The sequence below is a fragment of the Fomitopsis serialis genome, assembly GCF_022376445.1.
Source record: "Fomitopsis serialis strain Sig1Antser10 chromosome Unknown B0H18scaffold_5, whole genome shotgun sequence".
Taxonomy (NCBI): domain Eukaryota; kingdom Fungi; phylum Basidiomycota; class Agaricomycetes; order Polyporales; family Fomitopsidaceae; genus Fomitopsis; species Fomitopsis serialis.
In genome coordinates this window covers 100906-114644 of record NW_025954965.1, presented here as the reverse complement: position 1 = coordinate 114644, position 13739 = coordinate 100906, and the positions used below count along the sequence as shown (strand labels likewise).

Here is a 13739-nt window from a genome sequence, read left to right as displayed (position 1 = left end):
TCACGTCTAACGTTCCTGTCGTGTTTTGGTTAACATCCATACTGTTGTCTGCTAGTCGGCATAGTATTTATATGTTGCATGTTTGTGATATGCTACTTGTAGGGCTGTCGAATAGGAGCTCGTGCACTCCGTGGTATATTTCGAGAAGAACAGGGAATCGCGGCATGATGTTCTGAGAGTGCCGTTGAGTATGCTACAGGTCAACATGTTGCATGACGCACCTGGAATGGAACATCGATCGTGACGTTTCCATTGGATGATTGCTGCATTACAGCTAGATAGTAATGGACAGACCAGCCTCGCAAACCCTCGTTGATGACGAAGTCGCGCAGCGAAGTCAAAGGTATGAACCTGCGCGACGTGAACAGCGGTACGAGAGGTAGTCCTCTCTGTGTCTCGAGCTGCAGGCCGAGGGAATGAAGAATCACGACAGACTCTGAAGAGCATAGTAAGATCATAATCACGGTGTCGAAGGTCCAGATACATACCCCATAAAACCCGTGTACATCTGCTGTAGGCGTAAAGAACAACCATGACAGCTAGTCCAGCCTTGCATGCATTACGCCCAGAAAGCTGCATATAGTGTTAGCACAGGTATAAAGTAGGTAAGATACGTACGTACGATAGGCCATAACATGGAGAGCCCTAGGCACACGATCGTGTCTGCCCAAAAGCATTCAACGACAGTCTGTGCGGTGGAGTCGGCTTTTTTCCACAAGCGAATGTTTTGTACTCGATATTCTGACCAAGCATTGCTGTGTGTTATGACCAACTCTGGGTGGTCTGGCAATGGAACAACGGAGCGCATGCCATGAGCTGCAGAGAGCCGTGATGGTTAAGGATTGGAAAGGAACATTCAAGTCAGGATACATATGTAAGCGCTCGCAGTCTCGTATAAATTCCTTTTTAAGCATAACTTCCACGGCTCTCTTTCTCGATTGCTCAGACGTTGGATGTCGCTGCCCTCCAACTGCCTTCGTCGTGTAAAGCGTATGATCAATACATTGCATACAAGGCAATTCAGCTTCAGCCGCGACTGCCAACTTTGTATGGGCCAGAATGACAAGCTCAGCCGACTTACGAGTCCTACAGTCCTAGCTCTGACTGTCAACGATGATTATGTCCCCGACGTAACACAACGGAGTGCTCGCTCACACTGCATTCTGTCAGCTCTCAGGAACTTCCTGACAAACATGCCGCAGGTCTAGAACCTCTAACTCTGCGCTACTCCCGTCGGTCTACACCTCAACGGCAATGTCAGCCTCGCGCCGTCGGGTTCATAACTCGGTGGTGAAGGTTGACACCGGAGTCGTAATCCCTCAGGTTCTCTCTTTCTCTCTGACCGCTTGCGGCTTCTTCGATTTTTCTCTCTGGCGCAGGTCGCATCATGGTTCTGAGCAGCCAGTACTTTTCCGCCTTGCTCCAAGCACTCAGCTTGACGCAGGGCCTCTACAAACCAACACCCAGTAGCTCAGGCGCGGACCTTGCAAGCGTTCCGGGAACTTCGTCTGTTGGACAAGGAGACGGAGTGGGGGACGTGAGATCCGCACAGCCTGTCCTGCAGTCAGACGATACCCAGGGCGTATACAGCGATCCTTGCACGCCGCCGTACTATCCCGCGCTCGCAGTCGAGAATCAGACATTTCCTCCTTTTGACCAAGCGAAGGCCAATGTGTATCGATACAGGCAACAGCAGTCGGTGAATCTGGGATCCTGGTATGTATCTATTTCCTCTAAGGACAGCTACATCCCACCTCAGACATTCATAGGTTCGTGCACGAGGCTTGGATGACTCCGTCTGTCTTTGCCTGTGCTTCTGGGCAGCAATTATCGGAACTCGACATCGCGACTGGGTGGAACTCCACAGATAACGCCAGGATGGTCTTGGAACATCACTGGGATACGTTCATCAACCAGAGCGATTTCGAATACCTGGCGAGCATTGGGATCAACACTGTCCGCCTGCCGATCGGTTATTGGAGTCTTGGACCTCAATTCTCACTGGGAACTCCGTTCGAGAATGTCTCAGACGTCTACCAAAACTCATGGCCAAGGGTTACACGAGCGATCAGTATGGCTGGCCAAGCAGGGATGGGTGTCTTGGTTGATCTCCACGGCGCTCCAGGTAGTCAAAATGGCCAACCTCATTCTGGTGTCTCCGACGGCGTCACTGGCTTGTTCAACAGTCAAGCCAACATGAACTTAACGATATCGATTCTAACATTCTTGGCGGAGCAGCTGGTAAACGTCACCAACGTTGTCGGCATCGAGATCCTCAACGAGCCTCAGGATGACCCGGAACTCCCGAACTTCTGTAAGTCAATTGCTCTTCGAAGACCTCAAATACTCACAAATCACAGACGACCGTGCTATCGCAAGCATGAGGGCGACGTCAATACAAGCTGCATCTTTTCCCCTCTACATCCACGATGCCTTCGATCTCGACCAGTTCAGTTCTTACGTAGCGAACAGGACAGATTTTGTTGTTGTCGATCACCATTCCTACTTTGTCTTCACGCCCTCGGACGACGCGGAACCAGCTACTCAACACACCACAGACGTAGAAACCTCAATCGCTGGTTCTTTCGCTGCCGCGGCTGGGGAGGCACGACGGAACCTTGTGATTGACGAATGGTCGTGTGCTCTGACTCCGGAGAGCCTCTCAAGCGTGTCCGATCCTGACCAATCACGAAAGGACTTCTGCCAGGGGCAAATGAACGTCTACGCGAACACGACGGCTGGATGGGGCTTCTGGGGTGAGTTTGCCTTTGGACTTACAGTGCGATACTTACCCGGGCCCGGTATCAGCATACAACAAAGAAGACTGTTCGGACGATCCTGGGTGGTGTTTCAAGGCAGCAGTGGGCAACAGTCTTCCAGCAACATTCTTCTCCTACGGCCAAGGCCCGCTGACGGACCCCAACCAACTTCCTTCACTTGCCGATCTCATGGGCGACATGAGTGCGCCGCCGGCAAGTGTCGTCCTTGCCAGTGCACAGAGTTCGCCCACCAATGCATCGTCGATGGCCATGAACGATGTCCAGAGTACCAGTACGCCCTCTATTACTGAGCGACGATGGCACTCCCGAGGACGGACTCGAGATCCTACTTCCTGGAGGCGACACTCGTCTTGGTCGAACAGGAGAGCTCACAAACGAGACTACGACGCAGGCATGTCTCCTGAACAGCGAGCCATCGCGAAGGGATACTCGGACGGGTTCTTCACGGCCAAGATCTTCGCGCAATACGGGATGTCGAAGCTGGGATTCACTGGGCAATACATGAACGACAGTATCGCAAAACTGGGACCGGGAATCATCAAGCCTGGAACCGAGGGGAACTATCAAGAATGGTTCATGAAGGGACTACAGGATGGGGAGAACATCGTCATCTCGCATGTAGGCCAGACGAACTTGACGAGTACCTGATGCCCGTTTCTTGGGGTTGCGAGGCCTGCTGTCTTGTACATACGTGTTCCTTAAAAATATGGGTCTGTGGGTTGTTCTTGGAATTGAATGTGAGCACGGACGACTGGGCGGCTCTAAGCCGTCGAGTCCAAATCCAATGTCCATGTCCATGTGTCCCAGTGCTGGCGCCTAGGAACTCACCATGGTGCCCCCGCGTCCTGCCAGTGACTGGCGACGACCATGGCTGTCTGCCTACCACCTCGCATTCTCTTTGCTCACCGACCCTCGGTACTTCTACGCACTTTCTGCCCTGGTCATTTTGGGTGATGCTGTCTTAACTCAACTGATCATACGCTTTGTACCATGTAAGCCGAACGCCTGCTCGTCCTACGACCCGCCGGTAACTGTGCCCAGATACCGAGATTGACTGGGAGACATACATATACCAGCTAGAGCTCTACTTGAAGGGAGAACGAGACTACTCCTTGATATCGGGACCCACGGGGCCAATCGTGTGCGTATGCTCAAGCGTGACAGCCCCAAAATGCCTAGCTCATCGCGTTCATTCGTTATGTAGTTATCCTGCGGGCCATGTTCATATACACCACGCTCTCTTCAACCTCACAGACTCCGGGAATAACCTCAAAGTTGCGCAGAAGGTCTATGCCGTCCTTTACATCGCGCTTTTAACGACGACATGTGGGATCTATGGTCGTGCGGGAGGCGTGCCTAACTGGATAGTCCTGCTCCTACCGCTCAGCAAGAGGCTACACTCCATATTTGTCCTGAGGCTTTTCAATGACTGCTGGATGAGCGCATTTGCGCATGCGGCGGTTCTTGCGTATGCGAGTGCGTTCGACTTGTTGGGTACAGTTCTCCTCGGGTGCGTTCGCTGTACATGACTCTTGTCCAGAGTTGATACGGGAATGCCAACAGCTGTGCCTTGTCAGTCAAGATGTCTGCACTTCTGTACCTCCCAGGCTTGCTAGTGGTGCTCTTCAAGAAGCACGGGCTTGTAGGCACTCTGGCACATCTCGCGGTCCTCGTGTCTACCCAGGTCGCTGCTGGGCTTCCGTTTCTACTCCACCATCCTGGCTCATACCTCAAGCACTCCTACGAGTTCTCTCGCCAATTTCTCTACAAGTGGACCGTGAACTGGCGGTTCGTCAGTGAAGAGACATTCCTGAGTCAATGGTGGGCACGCGGGCTTCTTGCAGGACACGTCGCAGCTCTGGTCACATTCGGTCTATGCAAGTGGTGCAAACGAGAAGGAGGCGCATGGGCCGTCATAAGCGGTGGCCTCCGGACCCCTTGGCGTCGGCCAGAAGGCTGCCATGTCACCAGCGACTGTACGTCTTTGATTCCTCGTACCTCCGTGTGGTGTTAACTCCGGCGTCCAAAGTCACGACCACGGTGCTCTTCACTTCCAACCTCATCGGCATTTTGTTTGCGCGGTCCCTGCATTACCAGTTCTATTCCTGGTATGCCTTGCAACTCCCTTTCCTTGCTTGGAGGACCAAATACCCCTTGCCGTCAAGTAAGTCCTTTGTCGGACATATCATGCACAACACTCATGTTCGTTCAGACTGGTGCTGCTCCTCGCCATTGAGTATGCATGGAACGTATTCCCGTCGACGCTGGTCTCGTCCGCCACTCTATGTGTAGCCAACGCGGTGCTCGTGACTGGCGTTTGGTTTGGCTACCCTGAAGAGATTTCTTCAGCACTCTCGGTAGATAGACAGAAAACCGAATAGCCAGGATGTCTACGAGTAAAGCAACTAATGTTACACATGCGCAAAGCAATCGACAAGATCTAAAAATCCATCATACTCTCGAGTTCCACTTCCGCCAGAGCACGGCGGCGAAGCCTGTAGCAAGCAACGAAGCGGCAGAACTCAACCAGAAGGTAGTCTCCCAACACTGGACGCCGTGACAGACACCTTCTCCTGGCGCTGTATGGCTGTCGGCGACGAATGCGTATAGGTAGGAGAAAGTGGCCGTGCCGAAGAAGCATGTGTAGGAGACGAAACCGAAGTTACGCCCCTGGTTTGGTGCTCCCCATATCGACGACAAGATGCTCGGACTGTAGACGAGTATAAGCTCGCTTGCCACCGACGGTCAGATCTGAGAATGACACATACAGCGTGGTGAATATAGCGCCGTTTACAATCCCAGTACCGACACTAGAGACGCTATCAGTCGCCAGTCATATAGGGAAAGGCAATGGCAAGACGAACCTCAGAGGCCAGAGGGCCTCTTGCGACCGCACGCCAATAATCGGCCATATAAAGGCGATCGTGAATAACGAGGCAGCGCCGGCCATGAACATTATTCGTGTCACGTATGGTTTGCGAGGGAAAGCCCAGACGCCATTGGCGGAGTAAGTAGGGACAGGGGATATGATGTCCGCAAAGGGCCCAAGGAGGAGCCGTGCCAGGGTGTCAGATATCGCGATGAGCTGGACCTGCGTGGATATATTCTCTGTGTGGGACGTGGTGGGAAGAGACAGCACTATCATGCCTATGTTGGACTTGATCATCTCTGCCTGTAACAGCCATCAGAAGCCCTTAGCATTTGGAGGGGCTGTATGCTACTCACGGCACCGACAACCAATGAGATGGACGAAGAGAACAACCAAAATACGGGTTCTTCAGCAGCTCCATTGCGGAGAGGTGCTCGGGCTGATCGGCGCACAAGGCATCAAGCCCCGTGAGAGACTGTACGGACGACGTCAGTAGAGAGGTCTCTTCATGTGCTTCTGCATCCTCGTCTGGATCGTGTGCCATTGCGGTTGCCTCGGACGTCGGTGCGACTGGCATATCTGCGGCAGCTGGACCGGGCAGAATCAGAGCTCCCAGGAAGTTCACAACGCCTGTTAGTAGGGCCATGAAGGTGAAGAAGCGAGTTACATCCAGAACGCCGTCGGTAGGCGTGAAGAATTCGGTGGCGATCCAGGACAAGAACAATGGTGACAAGCCGAAGATCGCCAGACTCGTCCCTGATGCAAATCCCATGAACTGAGGAAACGTCCTAGTTGCGGCAAAGAGCATTGAGAGGTATCTGCAGCCGACCTGTCAATAGGACATCTCGCCAGAAGTCCAGTGCGACATACGACAAGATGATCGCGATACCAAGGACACCGAAACAGACAGTGAGCTGGGGAATTGCCGAAGCCGATCCTACGGACGCTCCTTCGGGTGTCAAAGCAAATTGGCGAGCGAACATGCCATATCCGAATGCGAATATGACGGATGCTAGCAGCGAGCACACTCGCGGCCCGTAACGATCGAGGACTTTACCGGCAGGGACCGCCATAGCGTATTGCCCAACCATTGCCCTACCCGCTGTCAGAGCCCATAGTGAAAATATTTGGAGGCACACGGCTCACGCTAGCATGATAGTGCTCAATTGCGGCTGCGTCAAGTGCATCCGCGCCATGAGAGCGGGCGAGATAAGTGGGAAGGTGTAGATCCCTCCAGCGCATATCCTGTATATTTCCATCAACGCTGGCCTCCGACGCCGCCACGGATATTCTCATTGCGATAGTACGTACGCATTGGCAGCAATTGAGCAGGATATAAGAACGAGTCGAAGTCTGCCGAACGACTTTGCTCTACCAGTGGCCAGCCAGCCATCACGCATGGTGACTCACTCCGCACCCTTCAAATCTCCACGAATGTTAGACTCTGCCCCTTAGTCATGCATTTCAATGGTCAATGCATACCAGATGTTAAGCTTAAGGCCAGGCTTGTCCCGCGGCTCGACTCGTGTAGGGTACTATGCGCCTCCCTGGCTATGGCCCAGTAGCGTAGTACACGTCCCGAAGATTCAAGAGCGGAGCTGTAAGTTACCGTTGAGGTACGGTTGGTCTTGAACAGGATACGTGCAGTGCCTTCAAGGAATACTTACGCTCAGACTGGCCGCCAGAACAGAGTCGGGAACCCGGAAGCGTAGCGCCGGAAGCCAGTCCTGTGCGGGCGCTACGATATCTGGCGGGGATCTCGGCCACTCTGAGTATTGCTCGACTTCCTCTCAGCATATCCGCACGGAAGGCGTACCAATTGACTGCTATAATGGATAGCTACCTGTTTATGCGTTTGCTGCATGTTGATTCCAGGAATTGAGCGCGAAGTACTCGATTGACCGAGTAACCTAATCTGGCCGAGATCCCGGCCCGATATAGTACTTAGTTTAATTAACTGATGCATCAAGCTCAAGCTCGACGTGCACCGCCACCACTGGCAAGCATCGAAGATGATGTCTTTTCCAGCCGTCCGCGAACATAACGCAAGCATACCAAGGCTTCATATCTTCAGGAAGAGGTGCGCAGACTATTATTCGCCATTCGGAAAGACTAGTTTTCATTGATCAAGCTTTCGAATGCCCCAGAAGTGAATGCGCGTTGTGTAGCTACTGACACAGCCGAGGCCTGAGGGCCCTGACTCCTGATATGCGCGATGGATTAAGCGTCGGGCCGTGGTGGCAGCTCTGTTGGCCAAGACAATACGGGACATGGCAGCCCCCGACTCCCAAACCTTGAAGCTCGAGCGGCGTTCATTTCTGTCCTGTGCACGACCTCCACTCGCACCCTCTGCTTCATCTCATCTTGGGTTTGTCAAATTCACGGGTCTTGCTTTTTGCGCAAGCTCTATTCTCAACCCGTCACAACTGCTTTCGCTTTGGATCGAACGCACCGTCATTCAAGTCGGGCATGCGGCCACAGACTGTCCGTGTTGCTTCACGCGTTCTCGCTACCTATCTTTCACTGCAATTTCAAACTGTGCAAGCCGCTTCAACCAATGCGACAATCGATGACAACAACGGTGATTCCGTTACCGGAAGAAAGCCAAAATTCTCCGCAAGTTGGAATTATGGCCCAGATTGTCCAGGGTGTCTCGTCCAGCCGGACCAGCAACACACGTTCGACCGATCATGGCACGATACAACTGCTTCCCCTGGTGATACCAGTCCACACAATGTAACACTTCATTTTACTGGTACGTCCCCTTCATCTGCCTTGACTTGTTGATTTGGACAAGTTTCCGGTATTCAGGAACGGCCATCTCGGTATTTGGTATCCTCCCCCTACGATCGAGTATGCCACGACATATGTGAATGCCAGCTTCCGGCTCGATGGCCATCACGTTGGGAGCTATGAGTACGACCCGAGCAAGAGCAGTTCAGTGGCATACCGGTACAACGTCACCGTGTACCAGAATGCGTCCTTGGACTACGCAGAGCACGATTTGGTCATTGAAGTGAAACGAGATGTCAATGCATCGTACTTTGCGTTTGACTGGGCAGAGTATACGTGAGCTCATTCTCGAAACTTCACTCAGCAGTTACAATACTCACGGAGTTTCAGATACGACCCGGACCGAGCGACCACCACAACATCGTCTGGGACTAGGTCTACGGCAATTGCTTCCGCCTCCGCCAGTACCACGTCCGTCGTCGGTTCTTCAGCATCGTCCCACAGCACCGTCGGTCCCATTGTCGGAGGAGTCGTAGGCGGCGTTGGCGCCGTGGTCCTCGCTCTGCTCTTTTTCCTGTTGTGGCGTCGTGCTCGAACGAAGTCCACAGACCGGATTACCCCGTATCAGGCGAAGATGCGAGGAGGGAGGAGATAGAGCCAATGAGCAAACCCGAGTCTGATGTCGAAGAAGCGGGCGTCACCGAGATGCGCCCGCCTGGCTCAACGCTGGCTCGACCCTTCCCGCCTTCACTCACGTCTTGTATGGTCGCGGCACTTCCCGTTGGTAGCGACGCCTCCTCGACGAGGGACGATCTGACTACCGTCTCGGCCTTCGGCGGAGCCTCGAATACAGCCGACTCGTCACTCACAGCGCCGAGCTCTGGACGCCGGTCGAAGAGTGTGATGCAGCTCGCAGAGCTGTCTCGCCAGATGCGCGACATGGAGGAACAGGTCGAGCAGCTGCGTCGACGCCAGTCTTCACGCGGACCTTCGCAAGCGCAATCGCCACTGCGATTGACACACGAGGCGCCCAACCAGCAAACAAGACAGCAAGAAGACTCCGAGCTGAGGAGGCAGATCGCGACGTTGCAGTTGGAGGTTGAGAGGCTTAGGGCTGTGGCAGAGATGGATGAACCACCGCCAGCGTATGAGGCATCGGAGAATAGGCCTTGATCCGCTGATATTTATGCTCTGTTTGCTTCGCTAATATTGTACTGGTACGTGCCATGCATTGTTCCATTCCATCTTCACTTAGCGTGTCGTAGTCCTGCGTTGTATGTAGTCGCCGCTGACTACGACTCCTGCATATTACGAGTGAGCCTTGTTTCTGATTCTGCCCGGAACGATCTTATGACACTCGTCCCGCAAAGGTTACCGTGTACTTGCGCCTGGATTTCATATGACTTATACTGAGACACGCGTTTGTTCCCGAGATGCAATCCATCATCAGCGGCACCAGCAACAAAGATACATAGATCTCCCCGCAGCTTTGATTCGTTGGATGAGTGGTAAGGTGTATCCGTCGTCAAGTGGTGCGTGTACATGTATATCCGTCCAGCCACAAACATTTGATGCTCGGAGGGTCAACTCACCTCGGTGTACGATCAAATTCGTGGCGCGTCTCCTTCTGACGGGAGCTACGTATGTACAATCACCTTGGATTGCGCTCCGTCGCTGTCGACAGAACAGCCCCGCGTTCTGGTCTGAGTGACCAAAGCCCGTCTACCGTGCCGAACTCGAACTTGTCTGCTGGCTCGTCTCCGCGACGAACAGTGTTAGGCTGTTTGACAGGCAACCTACGGAACGGGTGAGGTACGACCAAAGCGCAAGTCCCGATGCTCACTGACATGGGCATTGCAACCTTATCAGTCAGGCAGTGGTAACGTATACGTATACTTCCAACTACGCGACTGAGCAAGTACGCAAGGTAGCGCTCATGCCAATGGTCAGTACTTCTGTCGAGCTCGAAGTACAGCTAATAGGAGTAACCCTCCAGACCATTCTGACACAGACCTTCTAGGGAACATGCTCAGTTCCATTTCCACATTCGTTTCAGTCATCACTGGCATTCTGCTTTTCTCACGAAGTCGCGACCGATTTTTGCTGCAGCGACCAACAGGACTATCGATGACCACTACGGCGACTCGGTCACTGGACGCCTCCCAATGTACGAGAGTCAAGGCTGGAGCTATGGGCCAGCTTGCAGTGGGTGCTTGGCACAACCAGCTGCCGACAAGACGTTCGCCGGAACGTGGCACGATACGACCACAAACAGGCCTAACGATGTTGCTCATACCGTGACCCTCCTGTTCAACGGTGTGTAGGATATTACTCGCTAATCAGGACCTCTCAGACATGAATGTTAGGCACCGCAATCTGGGTTTACTGCGTCGTTCCGAATCGTATCCCACATGCTGTAACATTGGTCAACATAAGCATCACCTTGGACGGACAGCCCGTTGGAAACTTCACTCATCAGCCAAATACATCCGAGATATACAGCTACAATGTAACGGTGTACAGCAACACGCACCTCACGAACACACAGCATCTTCTGGCGCTGACGGCAATGCAAGAACCGCAAACATCCCTGCTTCTCTTCGACTGGGCTGAGTACACGTGAGTACAAAGAGTCCTGTGAACGCTGTTGGTTTGACTAGCATCGTCGGCAGCTACGACGATGACATAGAGAATGCGACGTCTTCCGTCCCTCTCCCTAACCCAGCTTTGACCAAGACTTCTCCTAGTCCTGCATCTAGTACTAAACCCACGAAAACATCACCATACCCTTCGTCGGAGCACGGAACCACCAGTCTACTTGTGCCCCTCGCGTCTACCAGTGGCGTCCTTGGTACAATCACGAGCAACTCGAGTAACAGTACAGGTACGCACCTCAAACACCTACCTGCGTTTTTCCTGTTAAGAGAAGCCAGGCTCGCATTCGCGAATCGCACTTATCCTCGGCCTCGTCTGCGGCGGAGGAGCCATTGTATCTCTCATGATCATTCTCGCGATGAGACGTCGACGTAACCGTAACAAGCCTTCTCGTGCCACCTGCAACAACAGCCTCGTACGCCGAAGCTCGACATCCATAATCAATCCCTTCGTCGATCAACTACCCACCGACCTGCCCACCGACCGATACATGCCATCTTCGGCTTCGGTTCCCGCCATGATGCAGGAAAGGCTTAGCGAGTCCTCTGTCGGCACTACGATGGTGCATCGTATTACAATTGATTTCCCCGAGACAGTGCTCTCGGTGGATGCGCCTGCCACTCTCGGAGCCAGCGAGTCCGCACAGCCAGACGCGCTTGAGGAAGCCAGAGAGCAGGAACGATTCGCCAGGCACGTGCGCAAGTTCAGGGAGCAGGTTGCAGAACTACGTAGTTGGGCGGAGTCGTCGCGGCGTAGGCCAGCAGCCTTCGCGCCAAGTGATCCGGAGGGTGCAAACAGCATATGACATGGACATCTCCGCTACATATGCTGCACCGTACTTCCGCGTTATAGCGACAGGGCCGCCGGGGTGGTGTCTTTCCTGAGTCTGACCCATGTACATACTTTGTAGGCACGTGGGTTCTTGTCCTGGAAGAGGCTAGGGGTATGGTCAGGTTATAGAAGACGTGTTTGTTGCGCGGCTTACTATTCGTTTTGGACGCGACGAGGACCCGAGCACACCGACGGAATAACGCCGCCCCCAAGGTTGACCGTCTCCTCCCGTCGCGTGCTATGACACCGGGCCGATTGCGCTACCTCCGAGGATAGAGACTCCTTCGTGGCTACCAGGGCCAGTTGCCTCCAAGACATCCGCACAAAAGGCGAGATCGAAGAAGCACTACTGGATATGGTGAATTATGCTAAGAGTCTGCAGCCGGGGGATAGCATCGATTACGGTCGGTGGGTGGGCCTGCTATCGGATGTCGCTGTGGATGTACGCTCGGACATCTCCAAGCTACATAGTCTGACCCACATCTTCCCATTGCCATTGTTGACTTTGACTGTGATATCTCATTACCTCTGGTCGCTCTGTGTTCCTGTGGCCGCGTTGCAGTGTTTACAGATTGGCGAGGTTGATCAAGATTTCATCGTGCAAGTTCAATCGACGGCTCGGCAGCATGCGCAGCGATCACACCGCCCGTCATCCGAGGCCTCCTATGCTGCACCGCAGTGTAGCAAAACCTACGACGTCCAATGACGACGTCGTGGCGAGACCTATGATGCTCCGCTGCAGCTTCAAAGCGAAACCTGCCCTCGCGCCGCACGCGAGAGGTCAAGCAAGGTCGATTGGATGTACGCAGTGATGGAAGCTTGAACTTGGTACGGTCTACTATATCGGGTCATGATCTCGGCCACCCTAGGTAGTCGGTCACTCGAGTCTCATCCAATTACCACCTACTCCACAGCCATGAAATAAATTGTATCATGATTCTATACATTGCTTTACTACCTGTACAACCTTTCAAGCCAATACACCAAGATCCGGGTGCAGGAAAAATCATCTTGTCCGATGATACCCATTTTTGGTAAGCAGTGGCTTGGGATCCCGAACCCCTCGCCCACGACTGGGTACCTCACTTGGATTCTGGCGCATTGCGGCCTAGAAATAATCAGAATCATATACTTGAATATATCTTCAAGGATTACAGTCCATGCAGATGGGCCTCTTCAATGTAGTGAGCTATTTCCAAGGGTGTGGCCGACTTCCTAGTCTGTGTGGCTCACCCTACTCTCAACGAGAAATTTGTGTACTGAGCTCCACTCAATGATGCTGATTTTTTTCTATTATTTTTCTCGTATTCCTGAGGTGTTCTAGCATACCTCTGAACAAGGATCTAGGGCATTACGGCCCATACACAGTTAGGAGGGCTTGTCGAGTGCTAAGGTGGCCGAGATCCCGGCCCGATATAGTACACTTCTGCATAAATCATCAGAGAGTGGCCTCGCCGGTACCATTTTTGCGGCATACCTCTGCATGGTGACCATCATATCCTACGCGGCTGACCTACTACTATTCCTGCTGACACGAAGATATCCCATCCAACGAGTTGGCAGGTACCACGAGTTCGGCCACTGTGAGTGTTCATCCTTATGCAGAAAATTCTAATGACAGATGATTATCAACTTGGGTGATCATCTTTGGCCGCTGTCGCTACATGCTTCCACTTCGGGCATGATGATCTGTGTTTTGTTGGGTCGTGACCCGTACTGACTAGCAATATTCGACGAGACACTGGCATCTCCATCCTCGAACGTTGGTCCTCGCAGCTCGGCATCCTGACGCATAATCTCCGCCTGTTGACACCGCCGTCATGCATAATGAGTTCTATGGAATGACCGGACGTTAGAACCTCCGTCCCGGA

The 13739-nt window shown here is 53.1% G+C and overlaps 6 protein-coding genes across 6 annotated transcripts; 4 read left to right on the top strand and 2 right to left on the bottom strand.

The window, feature by feature from the left end:
* Positions 1–67: 67 nt before the first annotated feature.
* B0H18DRAFT_927263 (uncharacterized protein) lies at positions 68–854 on the bottom strand (the record flags this gene model as incomplete). The annotated part of the gene is made up of 4 exons (XM_048041649.1): positions 623–854; positions 489–573; positions 222–436; positions 68–172 (listed from the first exon to the last, which is right to left on the bottom strand). The coding sequence occupies exons 1-4, from the start codon at positions 806–808 to the stop codon at positions 68–70; spliced, it is 591 nt and encodes a 196-aa protein (XP_047898517.1). The 5' UTR covers positions 809–854.
* Positions 855–940: 86 nt separating this feature from the next.
* On the top strand, positions 941–3501 carry B0H18DRAFT_1180881 (glycoside hydrolase superfamily). The gene is made up of 4 exons (XM_048035960.1): positions 941–1716; positions 1770–2318; positions 2380–2756; positions 2809–3501. Exons 1-4 carry the CDS (start codon positions 1388–1390, stop codon positions 3426–3428), a joined length of 1875 nt encoding a protein of 624 aa, XP_047898516.1. The 5' UTR covers positions 941–1387; the 3' UTR covers positions 3429–3501.
* Positions 3502–3609: 108 nt separating this feature from the next.
* Positions 3610–5161, top strand: B0H18DRAFT_869609 (glycosyltransferase family 58 protein; the record flags this gene model as incomplete). Its single annotated transcript, XM_048040032.1, has 6 exons — positions 3610–3772; positions 3822–3921; positions 3985–4290; positions 4344–4756; positions 4810–4948; positions 4993–5161. 6 exons carry the CDS (start codon positions 3610–3612, stop codon positions 5159–5161), a joined length of 1290 nt encoding a protein of 429 aa, XP_047898515.1.
* B0H18DRAFT_1180846 (MFS general substrate transporter) lies at positions 5147–7049 on the bottom strand (the record flags this gene model as incomplete). Its single annotated transcript, XM_048035959.1, has 7 exons — positions 5147–5490; positions 5549–5590; positions 5645–5952; positions 6011–6467; positions 6520–6744; positions 6796–6894; positions 6961–7049. 7 exons carry the CDS (start codon positions 7047–7049, stop codon positions 5232–5234), a joined length of 1479 nt encoding a protein of 492 aa, XP_047898514.1. The 3' UTR covers positions 5147–5231.
* A 574-nt stretch (positions 7050–7623) lies between these two features.
* Positions 7624–9865, top strand: B0H18DRAFT_977599 (uncharacterized protein). Its single transcript, XM_048044265.1, has 7 exons — positions 7624–8404; positions 8461–8474; positions 8504–8718; positions 8773–8961; positions 8991–9599; positions 9648–9696; positions 9753–9865. Exons 1-5 carry the CDS (start codon positions 8119–8121, stop codon positions 9553–9555), a joined length of 1269 nt encoding a protein of 422 aa, XP_047898513.1. The 5' UTR covers positions 7624–8118; the 3' UTR covers positions 9556–9599; positions 9648–9696; positions 9753–9865.
* Positions 9866–10372: 507 nt separating this feature from the next.
* B0H18DRAFT_977597 (uncharacterized protein) lies at positions 10373–10763 on the top strand. The gene is made up of 2 exons (XM_048044264.1): positions 10373–10437; positions 10470–10763. The coding sequence occupies exons 1-2, from the start codon at positions 10408–10410 to the stop codon at positions 10704–10706; spliced, it is 267 nt and encodes an 88-aa protein (XP_047898512.1). The 5' UTR covers positions 10373–10407; the 3' UTR covers positions 10707–10763.
* Positions 10764–13739: the final 2976 nt, after the last annotated feature.

Coding starts and splice junctions, on each gene's coding strand:
- B0H18DRAFT_977597 (XM_048044264.1), top strand. CDS start 10,408: ATGCTCAGTTCCATTTCCACATTCGTTTCA. Junction 10,438..10,469: donor CCATTTCCACATTCGTTTCA/GTCATCACTGGC, acceptor TTTCTCACGAAG/TCGCGACCGATTTTTGCTGC.
- B0H18DRAFT_1180881 (XM_048035960.1), top strand. CDS start 1,388: ATGGTTCTGAGCAGCCAGTACTTTTCCGCCTTGCTCCAAGCACTCAGC. Junction 2,319..2,379: donor GAACTCCCGAACTTCTGTAA/GTCAATTGCTCT, acceptor TGCTATCGCAAG/CATGAGGGCGACGTCAATAC. Junction 2,757..2,808: donor GGCTGGATGGGGCTTCTGGG/GTGAGTTTGCCT, acceptor GCCCGGTATCAG/CATACAACAAAGAAGACTGT.
- B0H18DRAFT_977599 (XM_048044265.1), top strand. CDS start 8,119: ATGCGGCCACAGACTGTCCGTGTTGCTTCACGCGTTCTCGCTACCTAT. Junction 8,719..8,772: donor TTTGACTGGGCAGAGTATAC/GTGAGCTCATTC, acceptor ACGGAGTTTCAG/ATACGACCCGGACCGAGCGA. Junction 8,962..8,990: donor GCTCTGCTCTTTTTCCTGTT/GTGGCGTCGTGC, acceptor CGAAGTCCACAG/ACCGGATTACCCCGTATCAG.